This window comes from Tachypleus tridentatus, chromosome 10 (genome assembly GCF_004210375.1).
Source record: "Tachypleus tridentatus isolate NWPU-2018 chromosome 10, ASM421037v1, whole genome shotgun sequence".
In the NCBI taxonomy this organism is placed as follows: Eukaryota; Metazoa; Arthropoda; class Merostomata; order Xiphosura; family Limulidae; genus Tachypleus; species Tachypleus tridentatus.
This window is the reverse complement of record NC_134834.1, coordinates 46,842,491-46,862,366: the sequence shown is the minus strand read 5'-3', so window position 1 is coordinate 46,862,366 and position 19,876 is coordinate 46,842,491. Positions and strand designations below refer to the sequence as shown.

The 19,876-nt window shown below is 33.4% G+C and overlaps 1 protein-coding gene across 3 annotated transcripts in view; it reads right to left on the bottom strand.

Annotated features, from left to right (window-relative positions):
* Positions 1-1,018: 1,018 nt before the first annotated feature.
* LOC143229197 (transmembrane protein 127-like) overlaps positions 1,019-19,876 on the bottom strand; it is a 31,768-nt gene continuing 12,910 nt past the window's right edge. For all 3 annotated transcript variants that reach the window (XM_076461181.1, XM_076461180.1, XM_076461182.1), the window contains 2 exons: positions 9,637-9,798; positions 1,019-2,036 (listed from right to left, as the gene is read on the bottom strand). In XM_076461181.1, the coding sequence (XP_076317296.1) occupies positions 1,690-2,036; positions 9,637-9,798 (509 nt within the window). In that variant the 3' untranslated portion in view covers positions 1,019-1,689. The remainder of the gene's footprint in view (positions 2,037-9,636; positions 9,799-19,876) is intronic.

Sequence of the window (19,876 nt, the reverse complement as noted above, 5' to 3'; positions counted from 1 at the left end):
AATTTAAAAAGGGAAATAATTAACATCACACTGACCTACTTATTAAAGAAAATAAAGCATGAATAAAAATTTAATTCATTGAAAAGACCAGTTAATTTGTTGCATATATTGTTTTATAAATCTTAATAAAGAAGTCACATTCAACTGGTTATTTGTAAAGTGACCACATTAATTGGCTTATTCCATTCCTTTAGTATTATAATAGGTACCACACTCTTCATTATTTCACATGGTCTGTTATTTTAAAAAACCAATTATTTTCTATCCTTTCCTATTATTTTAGTAAAATGCTTGATTTGAACTTTTCTGTTATTTTGTAAGAAGTAAAGTACCACATTGTTCATTACTTATCCCATTCTATTATTTTTAAGCAACATTAATTTATGACTTTTGGGTTTGTTTGTTCGAGTTTTGCACAAAGCTACATGAAGTCTATCTGCACTAGCTGTCCCTAATTTACCAGTAAAAGATTAGAGGGAAGGCAGCTAGTCAAAACTATTCACTGCCAACTCTTGGGCTACTCTTTTACCAACAAATAGTGGGACAAGCATGTTTGATGTGACAGGGATTCAAACCAGTAATTCTCAGATTACGAGTTGAGCACCCTAACCACCTGGCTATGTGGGGCTGATCTTGGTTTTACTTTAGTAACTAAAGTTGACACACTATTAATTACTTCTCTTGTTCTGTATTTTGTTAAAAATTACACTAATTCATTCTCTAGTCTGCTAATTAAATCATTATTTTCCTGTCAAAGTTTCTAAATAAAGAAACCATGTTAGTTTATTATTTGTCCTGATTATTCTGTTGATAAAAAAATCATATTAAAACATTTCTTCATGTCTTGTTCTTTTAGTAAAAGGCTGCATTAATTCATTAGTGATCCAAGCCTGCTACTGCAGTAAAAAGCTCATTAATTCTTTATCTGTTTTATTCTATTCTTCTTCAGTAAAAAAAGTCAGATCACTACACGTTCTACTGAAGTAATTATATGATAAAACTGTAGTCAACAAAAAGATAATATAGTAGTTTTTTATTTTATTTATATAATCTAAAATTCATACATAACACTTTTCAATGTACTTAAACACTCCATTAAAATATAACTTTAAAATTAAATCTACATAACAAATCAATCATTTTATTAGTTAATTCACAATTTTACATAAAACCTCAAGTTATGAGCATGGAAAAGATATAGGTGAAACAGATCAAAGCATAACAAACATCTTAACAATTTATATAAAATCAATGTGTTTGTATGTGTTTGAATACATTCTTCCATTTTTGGAGCAAATAACTCATTGTTAGTAAAAAAAAAATTTTTTTTCTTCCCTTGATCACATACATGATATTTCATTCAACTAATTCCATAACTATATTAAAATTTGCTGGGAACAAATAGTTCATAATTTCACAATACACATATACTCTTCATGTTCTATTTCTTTCTATACTAACAAGTAGTTATTCAAAGTTGACAAACAGTAGATAGCAAAAAGATAAAAAAAATCATTTTTGATTTCACATCTTATATTGCCTGAGTACCTTACACTGTTGTATACCTTCCATAACAATGTAGTTTTTAGATAACTGCTTAACTCTCACCACATACTTTTCATGAATTGAGTTTTCTTATCTTACAAAATAACAGAATTGCAAAGACCTTTTTTTTTTTATGAAAAAGGGCTATGGTGTATAGGGTGGTGGTGGAGGATGGCCTTCAGTTTGATGTAATTCCCTCCTATAAGGCCACTGTTCTGAATGAGAAACCCTAACAGAGAATGTTTCTGATCCATCATAGTCATCAAGTAGCCCTCCTCCATCTCCACGATCATCATACAATGGATAACGACGAAGTAAATTAGCTGCTGAGGCAAGAATTGCCACGGCCCCTGCACCAGTAATCAAATAGTAGCTAATATCAAATTTTACTTCTATTTTGGATTCTCTTTCTGTCTTTATTTTTTCTTCTTGTTGCTCAATAAGCACAGTGCAATAGTAGCACACACCCACTATGGCAACACAAAAGAGCACTGAAATGACAGAGAAGATATAAATTATTTGATGTTTTAAAACCATTTATTTCAATTTATCAACTGTACTGCCAAAAACTACAAAAAACACATACATTATTAGCTTCAACTAAATCTTTTAAACAAAAGTCTGATAATACAGGAAACAATGAATATTAATATAAAACTATTTTGTACTATAAAATTAAAATGTAACAAAAACATAGCTTTAATCTGAAACAAATTCCATATAAGATCAACTGCATTAAAGACTTTAATTTCCAACAAAAAAAATATATGCCCATACATGATCACACATCCTGAGAGCTGCACTGCAAATCTTTGTATACATTATATGAAAATTATTTTGGAGCCCCTATGCATTGTAACAGTAAGCATCAAAATGTTTTATGCTTTATTCATTAAACACGCATTTTGACAATTCCACCCTGCGTGATAACTTCCATCACAAAAGATACAGCTCCTACCTGAAAGTCTTTTTATAATCCATTTGGCACGTGAAAATAATGGTATCCAAGTGTCTGCTTCAACAGTTCAAATACAGATATCTACAAGCACAGCATTCTGTAACTTGATAGGCATATTTTTATATGGAATGGCATGTTCACTTGGTTTCATTCTCAGTTGCTTCAGGTATGTGACAGTTGAACAAGAGGTATGATTTAAAGCCTTATCTTAGTGAACTGATACCCTGTTGGAAACATTTCCATATATAGCCAGGATTTTTGTGTTATAAAGGGCCTAGAATATGAATCTGATTATAAGCAGCGATCTTCTGTATTGACTCTCCTTATTCCTTACAGTATCTAGCAATGGTCATGAATTCTGTCGAAAACATTTGCAATATGTAACGTATCCCTTTTGGAAATTTATTCTTCCCAATTGACCATTATAAGACTTGTTATCATTATCAAGGTGCATGCAATTTGTTGAGTGTTATAATACACAGCCAATTTGTTTTAGCTAGGTACCATTCATACAGCTTTCAGTAGTCAGACTTTGTTCCCTAGATACACTCTAGTAAAATCTTGTGTATAAATTAATTTCTTACTTTTCCAAATGATTGCATACTGTTGCCTGTAACACATGAATAGCTTTTGCCATATACCACTGACTTTTGTGTTTGTGAATCTTCACCTTTTACAATATGCCATGCTTTGATTGCAAGGACTGAATGGTCCTGTTTCTATAAGTTAATCCACATTCTTCTTTCTTCAAATGCTGTTAAGTACAAGAGTCATCCCCATCTTGTAACAACTAAATTCCAGATCTTAACACATCTTTACAATCTGAATGTATGAATATTTTGCACTGGAAAGGGCTGTTGTGTACCTTTGCCTAACAGAAAAAAGTCACATTACCTACAAAATGCCAAACAATGTTAAAATATGATTCTAATATGTGTTGTTCTGCAGCAACTTTTAATATCAGTTGTGATTGTCAAGTAACTTATTTATTTAGATATTCAAAATAATTTTAACAATATACTCAATCCTCTTTATAGAAATACACACACAGAGATGCCAACTATTTCAAATGACTGAGCGTAATGATTGTAGACAGAGCCCTTTATCATTTGCAGCTACTAGGCCTGACCAATGTCTCTAAGCTGTTTATTATTATAACTATTATTATTTATTACTGCTATAAATTGCTCATCTATGACTGTGTTTTGTGTATTTAATAAATAAATTTTAAAAAATTCTTTTGAAATTATGACTTTTATTAAGTTCAGAGTAACAAATATACTCAGTATCGTTTTTGTCTTCGCCTCAGCCTTTTGTTGGTGAGATGCCAATTTTGTAAGTCTGGAACAATCGTTTATCCCGCCATGCACCATAGAAAAATCGATGTGACAAACTGTACAAAACGCATGACTGTCACTGACTTTTGATGCAATGACCGAATATTTAGCACTATACTCTTTCCTAAATTTTTGATTCACAGTTTTAGTCCTTATCTTGTTTCTGGAAAATTTAAAATCTGGTGAACGAGGCCTCTTTTCTTCCATCTTGTGAACAATCGCATTGGTGTTTCTATGTCGCTTAGAAAACGGGAAATACCCATCTACTACACAAGCGCTGATTGGCTGACAAGCACTGATGATATAACTATGGATTCCCCCACATACCCAGTAGGAGAAGCACCACACTCAAACTATTGGTAGATGTCAGAGATACAAATATTTTTTATTATTTCAAGCACAAACATGATTATTGCAAGTAGCCATTTGGACTATGTCTTTTATTTATTATCTCACTAGAAATTTTCTTTTCACTCCTTTCAAGCCCTGTAGGAATAATTTATCACTTTATTGTATAGGCCTATATAATATATAATAATTTGGGAGTTGCAACAAGTCGTAATATTTGTCTGTATGAGCGTATAGTTGTAATGTATACACCAAAATTGTAATGGTTGGCATCTCTGCACATAGCTTTGCACATTATAATTGTTTTACTGAAGGCCACCTTAATTACTTTTATAGAGAAGTTTTTTTTTCAATATACGTTTCAGTCATTAAATTCAGGAAAAAATAACATCAAAGTTTTTAATATTATATGAATAAGAATAAAAAATTATTATCATTAATTTTAACAATGAATACCATATATATTCAAAACAAAGATATGTGTATTTAACCTAAAATTGTGAGTCAATATTACAGTACAGGAATTGCCATTTTTTGGTGGCAACTTTCAACAAGTAAAATCTGCTTTGCAAATTTTAGGGTTCCATTTCTCAATTTCAAAAATACAATAAAGTTCCCCAAATGTTCTTTTGGCAGTAAAAAAAAGTATTTCCAAAACAACATTATCTTGCTCAGAGACATGCTATTTTGACCTTGATTTCAATTGTATGAATGGTTTTTATCATGTTCATGACAAGCAGAAAACATTTTGCTCTGAGTAGACAAAAAAAATTTCCATAAGCTATTTCTTATGGCTTTAATTGGTTAAGACCTGATCAATCATATCCAAGTCTGTCAATCACTGAATGACCAGATAGAATTAAAATGGTTACAATGAGAAAAACAAAATATCTTATTATCAATATTTCTTATTCTTTACAATTTTGTTGTTGTGCACTGATCTTATTATAATGTTCTTAAATGAATATTCTTTCTCATTATTTTAACCCTTTAACAACATGCTTTTTAAACTCCATTCTGTGTATGTCACTGAGCTACGTTCAAAATTTAACTAAACCATTTTACTAACAATGTATTTTAATTAAATTGTTATCATGCATGTTATAGTTCAAAGTTTTATATTATGTTAAATTTTATTCCTTTATTTTGAAAGAAACACTGAAAGCAATAATGAAAACTGTAGTTGTGTTGCATCACAAATGTGAAATAGGTGCCAAGTTGTCATCCTCAGGTAGGTGTAGCTGCTTGTACTATTGTTGTCTGCTTTGTTCATGTCAGTACTTCAGTTCTTCATAACTAAATATGTTATAGTTAGACAGTTAAATTATATTTAAGTTTTAAAATTTACATTTGAAAGGTTAAATAATTTTGTAAAATAACCAAAGCTTACACTCATTCAGCAAGGCTTGTATTAGCAAGCATGTATAAAAGATTTTGCTAGTAGCTAAGGTATCTCTGCTTTTCATATTGTTCTATCAGATGTGTGACAAGATAAATAATCAACAGTAAAGAACAGGAAAAGGAAAATAAAACATTAAATATAAAAAGTAATTGAAAAGGTAAAGATGTGAAATAATGCACATGACCCAAATAAGATACTTGAAGATCATTTAACAAATAACACTATGCAAGAAAATTTTTACTTTTTCTTTTTCCTAGGCAGAAAGTGTTATTTCCAAATTGCTTATGCCTAAAGTAAATGGAAAAGACATTTTTTTCTTTTCAAACTTTGCTTTTGTGACCTGGGAGCATATAATTAAAACATGATGGGAAACTATATTTGGGGGCTGATACCTGAAAGTGATTTACATTATAGTCACAAATCTCGAACAACTACTCACTTGTAGACATTTTTGTTCATTTTTGTATAACTTCAGTATAAATACATGCAAATCTTGATTCATTTTTGTTTTATTCAAACCTCATGTAAATGAAAATGTGCAAATTTGCCCGTTTTACACAGAAAATAGGTTAATTTCTAAATTTCATTATCCAGGTCACAAAAACAAAGTTTGAAGAGAATAATGGCCATTTTCTGTACTTTTACAACACAAGCAATTAAGAAATAACATATACTATGAGGAACAAAATTTGTGTTACATAGCGTAATTAAAAGGTATGCGCACACACACAATTGTATAAAAATTATCTAAAACTCAATGAAATGCTAAAAGTTCCAAGAAACTGATATGAAGGATTTTAGCTTAAGGGGACCATTCAGCTAATATCTCCAAAAATTTGATCAAGTTTCCTATCCCATCAGAGAAACATCTATAAGAAACAACTGAGATCCAAATGAGATGAAAGAAGAGAAACACCTTCTATAGTGCTTGTTCTAAAAGCAGGGAAGGAGAAAGATGAACGAGGCAGGACAAGAGATCCAAGAGAGATTGCAATGGTCAATCAGAGTCAACTACGAAAGATGCATGTGAGCATAATCCAAGGAAATAAGGGATTCCATGGAAGCCCAAGTCCCCAAAAGAGAGAAAACCACTCATGCAGGAAGACAAAGCAGTGAAAACCAACTGTTTCATGTTTCTTAAACAAAGCAGAGAAGTCTGGGCTCTGCTGAGATGTGAATTGACAGATGCACCTAAATGAACTAGAAACTAAATGGGTGTGAGATGAGACTTTTCAAGCTTGATCAAACAACCAAGATGGGTCATCTCCTGAAGGAGGAGAAGTTTCTAATCGTTGGATGCCTGTTGAAACAGAGTTAAAAGAAGCCAGTTGTCCTTGTAATGGTGAAATCGTAATCCCAAGCCATAAATGCAATAAGCGAAAGTGCACACTACTCAGCAAAAGATGTACAGTACTGATGCAAGACCCAAAAGAAAGAGTGCAGAACTGTCCTTGATGAACAAACCAGAGGTAAACTTTGAATTCTGCAGAGGAGATAGGAATGCAAAGATAAGCATCTGAGATATCCACCCTAATCTTTCAAAATCCTAAATCAAAAGATAGCCAGAAAATGAGGAAACTCTCCATGGCAAGAAACTAATTGAGACATAAAAAAATCTATAACAGGACACCAATTCCCAATCTTCTTGGAAATGACAAACAAATGGGCATAAAATTCTAAAGAAAGATAAGAAATACACTCAACAGTGTCCATGGCCAACAGGTCTGATGCTGCCTCTGACAGACACTGGTGAGAAACAACAGAATTCCTTGAAAAAAAAAGCAGGAGACTAGGGAGAGGGAGTGGAAAAATATAATGTAAAGCCACAAACAGAAGTCAAAGATAAAAATAAAATTAGGCTAAACAGAACCCTACTGTCCCTGAATCTAGATGGCAGTCACCTCTGAAACTGATTGTGTCTAAGTCTGCAAACAGTGGATGAATAGATAGATGGAAGCAGAAGAACAGAAGGGAAGGACAGAGAAAGGAGAGAAAACAGAAGGAAAGGAAAGAGAAATAGTTAAGAAGTTGGCTGGAGAGAAAAGTGAATTAAGTGAGGATAAGCAAGAATTTTGGTGCACATCCTCAATGTACAACTCATGAGAATTAAGAACTCCACGAAAATAAACCTGGTAGAGAAAAAATGTTAAAAGAAGATCAAAAATTTAAAAAAAAAAAAAGGTAATTGCACCTGAGCAAGAAGGGTGTCCCTCCTCAATATATCCTAGCAACAGAGCAACCACGTTAGAGTTGAAGAGAAGGAAAAACATAAGACAGATGAAGGGGTTGAATAAAGAAGGTAAGGAGAAAAATCATATAACATAGGAAAAGTATGTAAGAAACCTGAGACATTATATTGCAGAAAGAAGGGAAGACCTGAAAAGGTCCATAACAGTAGTCATGGAAATACATGAAAAGGTGGGAAAAGGCCATCAAAATTTTCGTCTTCATGAACTGGATTCACAAGTAGAGGAATATCTGTTTCATGTTCAGAAAAAGGTCCAGGTTGTATGAAGAACTCAATCTCCTACCACTTAATGGTCATCACCTGCTTGAGAAGCAAAGAGGAAATGCCAGTTCTGGTATGTCCAGCATGAATAAGTTTTTGTTGTCCCATATCATACAAAGTGGAAGTGACATTAATTTGAGAATTCATAATGTGGAAAGAAAGGGGCTCACCAAATGTGCAGGTGCAGAATTATTTGAAAATCAAGTTGAAATTAGTGAAGTATCACATTGTTATAACTGTTAACTAGAGATCTTAACAGTCAGGTATACATCTTATTGACTAACAAAGTGGAGAAGATGAGCAAAGTATTGGTTAACTGATGCTATACACTAGATTCTGGCAGTCGGATTTAGGTCTCACTGATTAACCAAAATGAGTTGAGCGTACAGTATCAAATGTTTGTTAATTCTAACAACTTAAATATAGAGAATGGTAATACCCTAATAAACAGGTATTACTAACTAGCCACTAGAAGAAAAGCACAATGTACATAATATTTTTGTAGAAGCTAAGGCACCTGTATTACATTTGATGGCATAGGGATTGAATGGAAGGCTTGAACTAATAAATTAAATCAAGAATATGTAGTTATATGCAAAATGTATTTCCTAAATAATTTACAACTATTTTATTTTACACCTAGTTTATTCAACATTACAGAAATGCTGTTACAATTACCCTCCTTTACTCTTTTCTATTACTTTTACTAACTGCTCTCTAAGCCTCAGTGTTTGTTGATAATCCAAGTCATTCTTGATAGACTACATTAAAAGTTCCTCCTTCAGAAGGTAAAACAGTGAGATTTGTTGGCATTGTTAGTACTCTTGAAAACCCATCACGGAAATTACAATGTGAAAAGCAAAAGGTTTTCAATTGTAGTCCTGCCACTTTAAAGGTATGACTTTGTGCTTTAGTTACCATTTTTATCAGGGAGAAATCTGAATGCAAGATATTTTTAATGAAAAAGCTAAAAAATTTCCATGGAAAGTTGTTCCAATATTGTGGGGTCATTAACTAAACAAACATATTTTTGCTGTAGATATAGTTCAGGGTGGTTAATAATTGGCCTATGACATGCCCCTTAATACAATGTATTATCCTACCACGTTTAGTTGGGATTGGTCCAAAGGTGAGAGTAGTTTGCAGACAAATAACCAAATACATTTTACTTTTATGAGCATAGATAATCACAGGAATGTTCTTTCTATATTCAAGAAACTATGCCAGTCATTCACAGCTTCTTTAGTAACCTTTAGTTGTATATACTTTTTTCTGTATTTTTGCAATAACCACAAATTAAACTCATAAAATTACAGTAGCAATAAGTCCTACAGTTTAGCTTGGGTTTTAAACAGTATGTGAGTAACAAATGTACTGTAAAGTTCGTCACATTTACTTAGATGCTTTATGGTTTAAAATGTAAACCAAATTGCAATATAACTGTATAAATTATACTGATAAGCTACAAGTTAAAAAAGTAAAAAAAAAAAAAAAAGTTACTGTATGATACCCAATAGCTTGTTCTATACAACTCTACCTGTTATAATGCTTCCCACAGCATTTCTTCTAAAAGCCTTTAGCCACTTGTTAACCACGCCAAGAGTATCAAAGAAGAACTGTATGAGACTGAATAATATAGCCAAGAAGGTGAAGGCAATGTTTGTTCTCAGAAGGCAAATCACGGTAGAGGTAACACATCCTGTCAAATCAGAAATATAAAGAAACACAAGTAACTTTTAAGTACCTTTATTAGTGACTACAAGATACATTAACAAGGAAATATACACAGACAAATTAATACTATTACTATTTTTATGGAAGCACCCTGAATGTTCAGAAAATAATAAATTTTTATACTATAAATATCATTAAATGATTTTTGTTTTTATTGCATAATGGTACACACAGTTTTGAAACATACATCTTAAGTTTAATTATGTTAAAGGGTACAAACTAATATACACATCATACAATCTCCATAAAAAGATAATTTATTATAATGTATCTTCAGAAAGTTGATCTCAAACCACAATTTACATCTACATTTTAAATGTATTAACAGCATAATAAATGACTTTTCAACTCTTGTTCCTCCTCTAAAAGACTTAGAAATTTCACCAAAAGCCTAGCATTAATTAAAAAAAAAGGCTCTACAAAATGAAAGCTGAAAAAGAAGTTTGGTCCAGTCTGCTTGCTTTGACATCTTTTTATTTTAAGATAACAGTATTATTAACCATGGCATGTTGGCTCATAGAACAGTTTCAAGTTTGTTTTTCTTCTAGTACAAACTTTTAGATCATAGCTCCATCATCTCTTGACTGGTTTGATATCTAATTACAGTTTTGGACTTTAGAGGTCAAGCCCAAAGTCTCATAGATTAATTTATTCTAAGCCTGCCTAAAGTAATTTGAGTATGAAGGTAGACTGATAGATATCCTGAAGAGTGATAAAAACTGAAATGGGTGTAAATTTATCCCACACACTTGGTTTACTGGCACATAAAATTGTAGCTAATAAAAAAGGAAAAAAAGTATCAAATAATTAATTTACTCTGATACTGCATAAAATAATTCCATGTGTATGGCTACTGAGGATTCCCTATTGTTTTTCGCCTAAAACATGCATTTTAAGTTTAAAAAGGATCTAAGCCTTTTATATGCTTCACCAGGAATGCAAAAAATTTTAACTTTTACAATCACTTCATTATGATCCAAGACGGTATCTTGCACATACTTCATGTATTTTAGCAAAATTACAAATTAAATGTATAATTAGATTTCAAAAAATAAAGTTTGAAAATGGCTTGAATTGGTAGTGAAAAACTATATTAAAATATACAAGGATACTTTTATTACCCCTTCAAGCTGTGTTTATATTTGTTTTCTAAAAAGTGTGTTCCCAAACCATCAAATACTTAGGCTTTAAAATATTTTTCAGTCTAAGGAAGGGGAAATTATTAGCCTAAAATAATACCAAAATTAAGTTTTTCTTACATTTTTGCCTCACGTGAATGTCTACCTCTGACTAAAATTTTATACATGGATTGGAGAGAAAATATCCCTTGTGATCTTCTTAATAGATTATTAATAGAAATAACACATAAATCAAATGTATCAAATATCCCTTCGGTGATACATTTTTTTATAAATTTACTTTTCTCTCAGCTTTACCAATAGAGGCAACAGCATTAAATGCACAAACCATATCTGCAATAAAACACTAGCACTATAATTAATATAATTCACCCAACACTGTCAGTGTTTTTTTTACAGAAAAGCCACATCTGGTTATTTGTTGTGTCCACTGAGAGGATTCAAACCCCTGATATGAAAATTGTAAATCTTAAGACTTACACATCTTCAGAGCTTTAGCAGTGTGTCCCCTGGTGGGACAGCTGCAAAAACTTGTTTATTCAATTTTTACTATGAAAATACACAGGCATAAGTAGGAAATTTTGTTATGATGTATGATTAGATAATAATGAGACTTACAATTAAAGATTTTATACATGCTACACTGTATGTTACAGCAAAACCTTCAATTTACTTATAAAGTTGTTAATGCCATCAATAATTATTTTTTAAAGCATTCACTTCTTAAATTTAAAAAAACAAAAATACTGTGACTAAGTATTTTGTTTTCACTTCATAATAATAGATGTCTAGCAATTTTTAGTAGCTGTACAAGACAAAAGACAAATGAACAAAATTAAATACATTTATCAGGTTATAATCCCAATTCATCAAATTGTTCAATGTAAACAGGATTCAAATATTATCTACATCCAACATGTCTGAAAAATACTTATTTAAGATCCAAACAGAAAACTAGTGGCTAGAGCATAATCTGTAAGCAAACAATGACCAGAATTATGTTATGTGATTTAAGGAGTCCTATTCCACTGCTTCTTCATGGATGGTTTAGTTAAAACAAAGAATGAACGTCTTGTTCTAACAGTGAAGGCTACTAGAGATGGGGGTGAGAAACACTCTTGTTAGGTTAATTTATTCTTTTAAAATGCATAACTCTGAGGTTATTATTGAACAAAATTTCCTTAATGAATACAAATTTTAATTCCTTTCAAGAAAATGATGCAACAATCCACCAAAATTGGTTTAATGATCTTCAAAGGTTCTGAACCTTACTAATGATTTCTATGATGAATTTAAGCATCATATTTGCTACCACAATCTTATACCAACATCTGTGAACTGACAGCTGACCATACTCTTAATGAATGGACAGCATGTAAAGTGTACTTCATTAAGTTCAGGATATTACTGTGGTAAAAAAAAAAAAACAATACTAACTGGAAGGGGTATTAATAAGGTTGTCAGACAGAGTAATTAAAAACAAAAGAAAAGTTATACTGGATATCAAAAAGATCGCTTCTGGAGATTTAGTATAATTTGATGGTGCTGATTTCAAAAACAAAGTCACAATTTGTCCATTGCTTCTAGATTTTTAGTTATTGTAATATCCCAATATCATATTAGCATCACATAAAGTACCATGCAATCAACTCACTATATATTTATGCTGTGAAATTAAGTTTACTTGGGCAGTTTAATGGGTAAAAAGAAAGATATTTTTGATAACTTCAAACACTTACTATACTGTACTGGTGTAAGATTCCAAATATATTGTTTATGTATTTTATTTGTTCTTAATAAAGTTATAGGGAACTGCACCACTTTTGCTTCATTCCCATGTTCACCTGCTCTGCCCTGGATTAATGAAACCTCACATGCTGTTTGCTAGAACATTCAAGAAGTCCATTTATTGAGCAAAAATGGAGTTGGACACTTCTCACTCATTCAGTTGGTTACTTGAAATTTCTCCACACACAGTCAAAATGAAATCCAATCTTCTTCCTTGCACCATGCCCTTTATGCAATCAAATTTTGCAAAACTTTATTTTTTTTACATCTTTCAAACTCTAGTTCTGTACCCATAAATTATTTATATGTATATATTTAATAATTTGAAGTGTTGACTGCCTCCAATCCAAAAGTGCAAAACTCATCCAAACAGTTTCTGCTACATTTTTCGAAAATATATCACAGTTTCACAAAGGAAAAACATCACAAGGGAAAGGTATCTTATCACCACTACTTTGTAGGCAAAATTGATGCCCAATAAAAACAGTGGACTTACACGTGTGTTGTACAGTTTGCACATTTGGCTTGAAATGGTGGTTAAATAAGAATAAACCACTTGTAGTTTCCATGATATGGTGTGAACCAAAAGATGATCTAAATGACTGCTATTTTTGCAAACAATACATTAAATATCCAAAAAATGCTTCTGAAATAAAACCAGTACCTCACAAGAATGGTCTTCCAGTGCCACATCTACCAACCAGCAAATGGTTTACAAAACAGAAGTTATCCTGTAAAGAAAACAATGATTCACCTTAAACTTTCTCATCTAGTAATTCTACTCCTGTGGCACCTCAACATGAACTACATCATCTGATCACACAAGAGTTAAATGATTTTATTCATGACTTATCTCAATCAAAGCAGCATGGGGAACTTCTTGGATCTCATTGCAGCAATGGAATTTATTAGCTCCAGAAACAAGAGTTTCAATTTATAGAAGTTGGCATCAAAGTATTGCTTCTCACTAGAGTATGAAAGATACTTTGTGTCTGTACAAATATTGATGAAGAAGTGGAAGAATTAGGTACTGAACATCATCCTCAATGAAGACATTTTATTGGCTCATATCTAAAATTAATCTACAAGTTGTACTTTTCTATAATTGGAACACTGAGACCTTGATCCTTTTCTTTGTGCTGCAAACATAAAAGAAACTTACCAAAACATGCAGATTATGCATCCTACAATGCAATTTTCAATAAATAACAAAAAGTTTTTCTAATATTAATATTTTGAATAAATCTATCATAACTCAAAAACTCAAGGTATCAGTAATTTTAGAACCAGCACCATCAAATTACTCAAAAATTGCATTAGAGAAAACTTTTTTTGTTATCCAGTATTATATATATTCAATATTTTGAAAGCCAAGACATATTTCTATAACAAAAGTAAAGATGTGAAAGATGTTGCTATTAAGCAAAATGTCATAATGTCATGTGGGAAATTGGTAATGAAACTAAGGATGAAGTCCTGAAAGTTTGAAAGGATTTTAAAGAATTTCCTATGACTAACCATCATCTAAATTTACTTCTGACTAATAAGAAATGATGGCTACATAATATTTTAAGACTGTACATCCTTATATTTAACTTAAAATACTACATAACATTAAATGATGTTATGTGTATGAACATACTTCTCATATTTGTATATGCAGAAGTTATAATTTTCCTATACTAAAATGTATTTACAATAGGTATTTAGCACCACTCACGTAAATAGCTATTCTTGTTCAGTGCTGCTCTCTAAATGTAAAATGTTTTTACAGATGTCACAAGCCTTCTGCCTCCCTGTCATTGAAAATGACTCATTCCAATGTGTCTCTCATGCAAATTCCCATGAGACAACCTTCCATCAAAAACTGTGCAACACACTCTCCCACTCTCATTATGCATGTGACTCTCTCTATTCAATGCTACCAGACTATTGCTTCAAGTTTTGGCAGAAAATGGAAGCACCATTTTTCAGTGGGAAGGAAGTGTGACAGGAGGTAAATACCTATCAAAAATACATTTTCAGCATAGGAAAATAATAATTTCCGATATGGTATATTACCTCCCCTCGTATGAATAGCTATAACCCCAAACTGGAAGGGAAGGATAGAAGCATCCTTCGAAAGCATCCAAGTGACACACCTGGAGATGAGAGATTCAGATTTGATTATCAAGTGTGGAAGACCACACTACTTCTGATCAAGGTATACTCTTCCCCCACTGAATAAAGGTGTGGTATACATGGGTAGAAAAACAGAGGAGCACATCCAACTGGTGTGGGAAAAGCAATGGAACTGCAGACAAATGTGATGGACAGCTCTCAGCAAGTCAAGTACATTCAAACCCCATGCTACTGAGAATCATCATCCATGTGGAAGTAGAATGAGAATCATACTGTCTTCACCTCAAGTTCAAGAGACCAGAGGAGATCTCATACTCCTAACTGTGGAAAAGGGCACAAGTCCAGTATTAAATAGATGTCTACCACAGATAAATTAACTCCTTCAACAGTGAAACACACTGGATTCAACCCAGATGCAATAGCATCCACAGAATAAAATACACAGAAGGAGAGCAAATGGGAAAGAACTATAATGATCCCGAGTGCATCCACTATGACCCACAAAACAGATGAAGAATAAATGAAGAAAGAAGAAACATGTCCATAATACATGTGGGAAGACTTATGTTGATTGGTTCTTATTTAAACTCTAAACCCAGGCAGTGAGAACCATTATCTACACTGGGGCAGGATGAGGGATCCTAATTTAAGGGGTGAACTCTAATTTGATGTTTCACTCCTTTATAGTGCAGGATATTGTGCCATCTACACCATCAGAGCACTACTGCCCCTCCCCTCTGCACTCAATGGTACTTTGGCAGTGATTTTGTTTCTCATTACTCCATTCAGAAGGATGCCTCCATGGTCCACAACCTCAATAACTTAAAACTAGAAAGTCGTAATGGCTCCTGAACTCCAATGAAATAAAAGAGGATGAAATGCAGTAAAGAGTTTGGAAGAACAACAACACTTGAGACAGTGCAACAGTTGACAATGAAACCCTATTTTTAAACAGACCACACCAATTTATTCAATATAAGGTATGGCAGAAATGGGCAGCTATCTCCTTCTGCCATGTAGTCCATGGGAGATAAGGTCCAGGACAGGCATATTTAGGAAGCAATTCCATCATAAAGATAACCTTTAAATGATGTTATGGAACATTCTATCTTCATAGTGTGCATTGTGAGGCCAAAGAACATAATAAGCAAGTTAACATGGCTGAACAGTGCAGATTTTAAAGGTTAAAGAATACATAGTAGGGAACAATCAATCATCACAGAACAGGATCCAAGCAATTAGTAATTATCATAAAAAGGAAAATAAGGCTCCTGAAAAAAAATTAAAGAATAAACATAATTTATCCAGTCAAAGTCCCACATAAGTCTGAAGAATAGTTAAGGCAGAAGACAACAGTGCAAAGATGAAGAACCTGCAAATAGTGAGAGACGAAAGATTGAAGAATTTCTGCCAGTGGATGATGAAGATGAGAAGCCAAAGAAATGATAAGGTGCCAAATTTAATAAGACACTTGAAACAAATGACAGAAGGATGACAAAAGAGAGGAAGAAGCCAATTAAATCAAAAGCTAAACCCAAATGGAAGGAGTGGAAGAGAAAAGATTATGAACAGAGGATAGTTGCCAAGGGATAGACAGATGGGAACAAGCACCATGGATGGAAACCATGCAAGCAATATAACATTGAAGAGCATGTTCAGGACACAGAAACCTATCCAGATCAGGCCAAGAATAAAGTGGATAATAGGATAAGAAATCACCTTTAAGGTAAAGGTAAAACAAGGAACACATGGAAACTAGTTTGAACAGATGCAAAATGAGGCAATGTATGAGCAGTCCAACACAGAAAATGATGATTGGTTGGTTGATTTGGTGTTTTATGTCACAAAGCAGCTAGGCTATCTGCACCAAACATCCGGTTAAAAGTTAATTAGAGTAAATTTAGAAAAATTCATAAAAGGAAATTAAGGTAAAACAAAACAAAGTTTAAAAAAACATAAATAGCATAAAACCAATGTTTACATCTAGTTTAAAATGTTAAGAGAAAAACTACAGTAATACAACTTGTAAAGGACTTCTGTAGCATTATTGTACTTATCATAACTTGCCAGGAAGACTAACAGGTAAGTATAAAAACCACCACCAGTCACCTGTAGTTGGCCTTTCCAGTCCTGGTTTCGAATTATTTGTCATTACAGCCATTTTCTAATTTCAAATCAAACTAGATGTACTTTGATTCTTAAAAGGAAATTGCATGAAAAAAAGATTTAATATACAAATTAAAAACTTAAATGGCATTAAAAAGATTGATGGCCTTTAAAAAACTAAAAACATTACCAAGGTGGACAGTGTCACCATCACCAATAACACTGTCATACGTCATGGACAAACCTTGGGACAGAACATGTTTAAAATGGTACCGTCGTTGAGAGTCGTAACAACAGCAAGAAAGTTAAATGTGGCTTATTGTGACCTGAGTGTTACACAGACTACATATTGGTGCATCAGTTTCAGATAAAAGAAAGTGATGATTAAAAAACTGTGACCAGTGAGTAGTCTAGTTAGAACAACTTCCTCTTTTTGATCCTTATGGAAGCAAGATGACCACAGTCCAATAGAGGGTTTTATTTGGAAAAGCCTGTTTTCACGTTGCTCACTCCAACTCGACTGCCAGCTGGCACAGAGCCGAGCCTTGAATACGAGGGCTGTTCAAAAAATACGTGGACTGACGTCATAAAACAAAATGTACTTTATTTAGAAGCTACAGGTCTGGGACCCCTTCAAAGTACTCTCCTCCCCAACGCACACACTTATCCCAACGGTGTTTCCACTTGTTGAAACAGTCCTGGTACGCTTCTTTTGTAATGTCCTCCAGCTCCTTCGTCACATTTGCTTTAATCTCGAGAATCGTCTCAAATCTTCCTCCTTTCAAGGGTCTTTTGAGTTTGGGAACAAGAAAATATCGCAAGGAGCAAGGTCAGGTGAGTAGGGGGGGTGGGGAAGAATAGTGATCGAGTGTTTGGCCAAAAACTCATGAGTTCGGATGCACAAATTTCGCAGCAATGCGGTGCATCCTCAATTTTTCGGTCAAAATCTTGTAACAAGATCCAACTGATATCCCACACTCTTCAGCACGCTCCTTGACAGTCAGACGTCGATTTGCCTGCACCAGGGTGTTGATTTTGTCAACGTGTGGGTCGTCAGTTGACGTGAAAGAATGTCCAGGACGTTCATCATCTTCAATGGACTGTCGACCATCCTTAAAACGTGCATGCCACTTGAAACATGACGTACGCTTCATAGCAACATCACTGTAAGCCGTGTTAAGCATAGCAAAAGTTTCAGTTGCAGATTTTCCAAGTTTAACACAAAATTTCACAGCAAGTCGTTGCTCCTTCAGATCATTCATTCTGAAATCTGCCAAACGAAAAATCACACTTCACTTAAAACCGCATAGCTAATACACAAATGAAGATATCTGCAATCGGGAAATGGCGTCATAATCAGCTGGTCTGTGCGAACCTAGCGACACCAAGCGGATTCCCCTGGAACCAACTGGAGCCACGCAATTCAAACACACGGTCTGTATTTTTTTAACAGACCCCGTAGAGGACCATAGTCCATGTATTGAACAGGCACAGTGGTGATAGTGCCAGAGCAGATAGATTTAGCTGTGGTGTCAGCGAGCTCCTTCCTGTGAATACCAACATGGCCTGGTATCCAGAAAACTGGATAGAAGTAGATGTTAAAGAGAAATTGGCCAGTCACTTTTAAATATAGGTGAGAACAGAGTGTGAACTAATGTGAAGCAATTCCAAGGCCAGTAGAGAACTAAGCAAGACATTATAAATAGTGCAGTTTGAGTATTGCTTAGCTTCTATGTCTCCAGTTTTCTTGGAAAAAACATACAGCCTGGAATGAAAACCAGGATAGAAATTGTTCACATGTTTCAATAGCCTGTTGATACAAAAGGTCTTGAACCACCTTTGACAGACCCTGGCTGGTTATAAAATCCCTAGGTAGAGGGAAGGAATGGGTACATGTGACAAAAAGGTGCAAAAAGGAATTGTTGAACAAATCCATGTGACAGAACCCAAATAACCCACTGATCTGTGAAGAAAGATTGCCAAAGAGGAAAAATTTATACAACTGAGCTTTTACCAGGTAATTACCAGCAATGTTGGCATAGTGCCAATCTAAGTGAAAAAAAAACACAAAAAACCAATGAGATAAGGAACCCCTGAAAGGAGAAATAAGTAAGGGATGAGAAGGACTAGGATAGGAAACAATAATATGGGCTTTCCATGGTTCTGACCTCCACAAATGAGCTACCAAAGAAAAAAGTGTACTGTTAGTGCAGGAATTTCACGATTCCTAAGTGTCAGGAATGCAGTCAAATACATACTGCCAGAGGATAGGACTTATACTTAATTCCTTGAGTTAAATGGATGGTAAACAAATCTGTGACCCAAAAGATCCCAACAACAGAAAAACCATGTTTGTAAGACAAGAGTCAAGGACAACAAATGAGCCAACTTGGAGGTAATAAGGGAGAATCAGTCCTTTAAAACTTTCTCAATATTTCAATGTATAGCATCAGATAGGAGATTATGGTAGATAAATATTGCATAAGTGAAGCAAGCACTGCTAAATGAGAAGTGATAATCTGGTAGAATTGAATAGAGGGAGTCGCATGCTTAACAAGTGTGTGTGGCACTCTCACTGGTGAAAGATTGCTGCATGATTATTTGCATGGAAAACACATTGGAATAAGTCATTTCCAATGGAGGGGTGGCAGAAGACTTATAGCATACAATTAAAAGAGTTGTTTACATATATGAGGCAGAATTGAATGAAAATAGCCATTTATCTGAATGGAAGTAATGTACTGTATCATAAGTAATAAGTGTTATGCTGCAGGAAAATTATTTCACATAATGATACAATAGCTCAAGAAATGCATTAATATAGTTTATTTTCATATAAAAGTGTTAAAATATGGGTATTATCATTTGCTTTTCTACATTAAGGTAGAA